The sequence below is a fragment of the Hyperoodon ampullatus genome, assembly GCF_949752795.1.
Source record: "Hyperoodon ampullatus genome assembly, chromosome: 17".
In the NCBI taxonomy this organism is placed as follows: domain Eukaryota; kingdom Metazoa; phylum Chordata; class Mammalia; order Artiodactyla; family Ziphiidae; genus Hyperoodon; species Hyperoodon ampullatus.
The window spans coordinates 45,843,219-45,849,456 of NC_136930.1; the positions used below are offsets into that span (position 1 = coordinate 45,843,219).

The window sequence follows — 6,238 nt, forward strand, 5'->3', positions numbered from 1 at the left end:
CACCCCATGTCCCCAAGTCCATTTTCTATGTCTACCTCTCTATTCATGATAAAGAAGATGTGGCACATATATATAATGGAATATTACTCAGCCATAAAAAGAAACGAAATTGAGTTATTTGTAGTGAGGTGGATGGACCTAGAGTCTGTCATACAGAGTGAAGTAAGGCAGAAAGAGAGAAACAAATACCGTATGCTAACACATATATATGGAATCACACTGCCCTTTGATGGACCTTCGCCAGTTCATTCATCCATTCATTCAACGGTGCTTTACCGAGCATTTCTATGCCAAGCTCTGCACTAGGTTGGTCTTAGAGATTCAACAGAGCAGCCTATGAAAAGGAGTATATGTGCATGTGTCCTTGTGGGTCGTTCTTCCTGCATCTGTGTGTGTGTGTGTGTGTGTGTGTGTGTAACAATTTCAAGAGATTAATGCAAATGTCAGGACCTTTGGATATTTCCTAGTAACTCACTTCACTGTGTTTAAACTTTTTAACAGGCTAAAAGAGACGCTAAGCGGACGTCTGGAAAAGAAGTCACCATTAATGTCGCAGACAGCATCCGACAGGTGGACAGAAGTCGAAGAATCACAAAGAACTGCGTCAACTAGCCGAGTGTTCAGCCAGTTGAAGGGCAGAGGGGCTTCCTTGGTGCCCTTCACATCCTGGACCCCGTCGTGGAACCTTGAAGACGTGGGTAGCCCTTGCTCTGTGGGAACGCTGCTGAGTGCCTTGGGAGACTGTCTTAGCCTGTTGGGATGTTCTCAGCCTCCTATTTATCACGTAAATGTATTGGCAGAGTACTCCCATAGGGTAATAAACTGCAAATGTATGTTCAGTTTGCCCCTTGCAACTGCTGCAGTGTGGTCTGATGAAAAGTGGCGAGCAAAAGCACGGGCCAGTTTAGGAAACGGAAGAGTAGAAGGGGTGGGTTCCTGGCTGAAAGCGTCACAGTCGGTTCTGAGCTCTCCTGGCCATGCTCCTGCGCACTGTTTCAGGCAGGCTTATTCCTTCATTCTTCCTTTTCGATATACCACCATCACAAAGCTTACCGTGTTCACTTAAAAGTTGGCTTTCACCCAACTCTAAACCGACATGTATGAGGAATCAAGAAACAGGAAAACTCTGTTACTCTTGTTTCCTTAGCTCAGGATGAGACGGATTCAGATCCAATTTTACACAAACTAACCCCACCAACACCCGTGGTGTGTCCCAGGGAGGGCCTCTGTGATACAGCCACACCCATTTCTCTCCCATCTGCCTTCAGCATCCCCCCGGGCCAGGGTCCACGTCAGCTTCTGAACCATAATATCACGGTAGTGGTCACCTCGGAGTCCTCAAGGCTCAGCAGACATTGCATTTTTCCAGCTTTCCACTTTCCTTTGCTTGTGTTCTTGAGTGCTTTTTCTCTCCAGTAAGGCCATTTGCAGTTGTTAATCAAAGACCAGGCTCACAAGAGGGAGAAAATCTGGAACATGTTGGCTTCCCTTTGGCCTCTCTGCACAGCCCAGGACTGTGTTATTTAAGGGAATCGCTTTAAAAAGTCAGTAACCAGTTGGTGTGCGTTCACATGGACATTAGATCCACATGCACTGTTAGACATCTGTAGCTGAGGCAGTAAAAAAAACAAAATCGGTAGGAATAAAATTTTCTAGCATTTCTTTAAACATGTTAAGGTGGAAGTATTTTCCTCCGAAGTAATGTAGCATGATTTTTAAAGGACTGTTAACATGCCTGGACTTGGGAAAGGTAGGACTAAAGTTGTACCGAATGATACCAATAAACTCCATGTTTAGCAGAAATAGGTAGTCTGATGGTGTGTGTTTATCCATCATAGTCCAGAGAAGGTTAAAAATTCAGATACTTGGCCTCTGTACCTGCCAACTCGGTTATTCCTCAGACACAAGTGGGCAATGTCCGTCTTCCTTCCTTCCTTCCTTCCTTCCTTCCTTCCTTCCTTCCTTCCTTCCATGGATTGTATATTTATTCAGTAAACATTAAATGCCAGCACTGTGTCAGGCACCGTGCAGATGCTGAGAGATTTGGAGTCTGGCCAGTCACGGTTGTATATCCTGAATTTGACAGCGAACTTAATAACTAGGGGCCTGGCTTTGACGCTGGGGTATAGTGTATGGTGCGAATTGCTCTGCAGTGTAATCTTAATTTTATAGCCAGGATAGGTTTCTGTCCTAAACTCCAGATCTGGACATTCTCCTAATCACTGTCCAGGCCTTTACTGTGCACAAAACTACACTTTCCCAAACCTTTGTCATTTTGTGATTCTTTGAGAAAGTGGAAGAGCTTTCATCCTTGGGCCCTTGTTGTCACTCACATACAGTAAGCCGGAGCTGATGAGGTTGTGTTAGCCGAAGTTGGGGTCTCCAGCTCATGAGGGCCCCCACCACTCACTGTGGCCGACACACGGCAGCCTCCCCATTTGTTACCTGGTGGAGCCCTGAGACATTTGTGTTCGCAACCCCTGCTCCAAACTGTGTTCCCGGTATATTGTTTTCATGTTCTTTTTAGGAGACATCAAAATATAAAAGGTCCTTTTACCCCATTCCACATTCTGGAAAGTCAATCGCAGGAGAATTTTCTGTGTAGGCAAACTACAAACATGATTTAATGGTTAACATTCTATATTCACTTCCCCTTTCACTTACTCCATACGTATTTATCAAGAAGTTCAATGTGTCAGAAGGTAGGATATGGTGAGGAATAAAATAGACTTGTACCCTGCACTCGTGGAGCTGGTGTTCTAGTGGAGAAAATAGACAGTAACGACATAAAGAAATTATTACGATAATTTAAGGTGGTGATGAATGCTGAAAAAAAAATGTTAACAGGAGGATGGATTGGAGGGAGGCAGGAATGGAAGCAGGGACCATTTAGGAGGCCACCGCAGCAGCCCTGGGGAGAGATATAGGGAACAGAATAATGGCTGTGAAGATGGGTAGAAGTGGATGGATGCTGAGTACATTTTGGAAATAGAAACATTAAGATTTGCTCATGGATTGGTTGTAGGAAATGAAGAGAAGGGACAAACCAATGTGATTCCTAAGTTTTTTTTTTTTTTTTTTTTTGATCAACAGGGTTCTTGGTAAGGTAGTATAAGACGAAGTGAAAAAACTTGTTTGGGTTTTTTGACAGGGCGGGTGGCTCTCTCAGCTGGGCCACGTTTACCAGCCTGCCTTGCTGTGAGTTGCTAAACTACTTGAGCAATATTTAATTCTCCTTAAAGTACTTCAAATTGTTCCTTAAGACCACCCCTGATGGAAGACCATAAAAGCCAGCATCAGAAGGGACATATACTTAATTCTCTTGGGAATATGGAACAGTGAAATGATCCTGACATTATCAGACGATGGATCACCCGGATTGCAACCCAGCAGAGAGCTAAGTCTGGGCACGTATTGGCAGAGTGAGCATTGCAGTTTTAATTTCTTAACTAGACCTTCTCCAGGTAGGACTTCATGTTTAAAGGAAAAGGGGTAAATAATATTGCCCTTTCTGATCCAAATAGCCATTTTCGTAACATCACCGTGTGCCAGCGAGGTGGCTGAAATTGTTTGCTTTTTAAATTTTATTATCCAGAGAAAGTCTCCCTCTGTTCTAATAGATAAATCAACCATGGGATGGCCTCTGAAACAAGGGGCTGCAGCCAGACAGCCAGGAAAAGCAGAGAAGACAGGCTTCAGGTGCAGGAGACAAATCCTAACCTGGCATCTAACAGCTTTGTGCCCTGGGGCAAATGGTGGAGCCTCTCAGGGGAAATAATAGCATCTTTCTGAGAGTGTGCTGTGAGGATTAAGTGACATAACACATGTAGATAACATACTGTGTGCCACATAATAATAATCACGGCCCTGTGCCAGGTACAGTGCTTGGTGTGTCACACACACGATTTGTAATCAATAAAGCTGCCCCGCCACATGAGCCTTGTTAGCCCCCCTTTACAGATAAAGGGAATGGAGACTAGAAGGTCAGAGGCCACGCAGCTACTAAACGGCAGAGCTGGGATTTGAACCTATGTCTGCCTGTCTGGGAAAACCCCTGCTCTGGCCACTGCACCATGAGTAAGTACCTAGAATGTGTTAATCTTCTTCCTGTCATGATGGATGGCAAGTGACTTCACAGCCCTTTTTATAGCATCGGTGTCTCAGCACCTCCAAGTTGTCCGTGTTAATGCCAGGATCAGTGACAGCACCCTGGATACAAATCTGTGAAATTTCATCTTTGTTTCTTTTAAACTTTTTTCTTAACAGCAGCAAAGGCAGTAGCCATCTTTTGGTTGTGCCACTATATTAAAATTCCTCTGAAGGTAATACTAGTAAATATGGGGGTCTTTCTAAAACATATTGCAAACCTAAGTATTATAGATCTATCATAGTAATCACTCCTTCCTCTTTGTTCTAGAATAGGAAGATGAAGGCCTGGGCTAGCTGGGTCCCCCAGGAGGTAAGGGCCGCACTGTGTCTTATAGAAAGGGATGAAATGGAATAGAACTAGTTTCTAGTGGAAAAAAAAAATTTAGCAGGTGGAAAGAATTATGATTGCTTAGCACCGACGGTTGGCAATATGGCTGCACATTGGAATCACCTGGGAAGCTTTAACGACTATTCAGGCCTGTTCCCTCCCCCAGAGATTCTGATTTAATTGGTCTAGGGTGCAACCTGTATATCAAGATGTTTCAAAACTCCCCAGAGTGTTCTAGTGCGCATTTAGGATTTAGAACCAGTGCCTTAGCAGATCACAGACAGAATTAGTGTCTCCAAAACTCTCTGAGAGGGTCTTAAATCAGACTCCCTGGGTTTGGATCCTGGTTTCACCGCTTACTAGGTTTATGACCTTGGGTAAGTCATTTATGCTCTTCATGTTTCTGTTTGCCTGTTTATAAAATGAAGCTAAGAGTATCTCATTGTGTGACTGACCAGGGTTCTTGGCCTCCTTAAACAATAGAAATTGATAAGAGACCAGACAAGAAATTCAGGCGAGGCTTTACTGGGGCTCCTGCTTCAGCAGGGTGGAGCCAGAACAAGTCACAGGTTCCCCTGCTTCCTCCCTGAAGTGTGGGGGGGCGAGCTGGTCCCTTAAATGGGGTGAGGATGGGGGCTGATTGGTTGGTCAGTGGGAGGGGCAGCTTAGGTGGTCTGCCCACCCCCTCCTTGGTGGTGCTGTGTGCAGGGTGCATGCACAGTCCCCTGCTTTTGCTCCCAGCTCCTCAGAAGTGGCAGTCAAGTCTTTGGTCGTTTTGTATCTTGTTGTTCATAATTTGTCCCAACTGAGCATGCACGCAGTTATTTTTAGTCCCTTATAGTTTCTCTGTATTTTGTTGCTCCAGCAGACGTTTGTTCAGGTGCAAGCACTGCAGCAAATGGTCCCAGGTCCCATGTTTCAGGTCCCAGCCTGTCTCAGTGATAGCAGGAGGATTTAGTAAGGATGTATTGATACATGTAAAGCTCTTAGCACAGTGCCCAGCATATGAGGATAAACACAAGGTTGTTTATTATTGTTGAACTGTTATCCAGCCCTGAAAATTCCAGGACATGGGCAAGGCCTGATGTATAAAATTCAGCTCTTAAAGGTAAATGTACCAGAGAGCTGGCTCCTTACTTAAGTACTTTGTTTCTTCTCATGAACCACAAATGTACCTTTTTCCCAAGTAAGTACTTCTTTTGTTGGGTCTTCGTTTCTGTGGGAGGGCTTTCTCTAGTTGTGGCGAACGGGGGCCACTCTTCATCGCGGTGCGCGGGCCGGGCCGCTCACTATTGCGGCCTCTCTTGTGGAGCACAGGTTCCAGACGCACAGGCTCAGTAGTTGTGGCTCACAGGCCTCGTTGCTCCGCGGCATGTGGGATCTTCCCAGGCCAGGGCTCGAACCCATGTCCCCTGCATTGGCAGGCAGATTCTCAACCACTGTGCCACCAGGGGAGCCCAAGATAAGTACTTCTTTTTTTTTTTTTTTTTTTTTTTTTTGCAGTATGTGGGCCTCTCACTGTTGTGGCCTCTCCCGCTGCGGAGCACAGGCTCCGGACACGCAGGCCCAATGGCCATGGCTCACGGGCCAAGCCGCTCCGCGGCATGTGGGATCCTCCCAGACCGGGGCACGAACCCGTGCCCCCTGCATCGGCAGGCGGACCCCCAACCACTGCGCCACCAGGGAAGCCCGATAAGTACTTCTTATCCAATACAAAATGTACCTTGGGCATCATGAGATGAAGACAGCAACCATCTTCAA

The 6,238-nt window shown here is 45.7% G+C and overlaps 1 protein-coding gene across 1 annotated transcript in view; it reads left to right on the forward strand.

Annotated features, from left to right (window-relative positions):
• BAALC (BAALC binder of MAP3K1 and KLF4) overlaps nucleotides 1–612 on the forward strand; it is a gene marked incomplete at both ends in the record, with an annotated part of 86,046 nt that extends 85,434 nt beyond the window's left edge. Inside the window, one exon of the mRNA XM_079722345.1 lies at nucleotides 502–612. Coding sequence (XP_079578471.1) covers nucleotides 502–612 — 111 coding nt within the window. The remainder of the gene's footprint in view (nucleotides 1–501) is intronic.
• Between the last annotated feature and the right edge of the window lie 5,626 nt (nucleotides 613–6,238).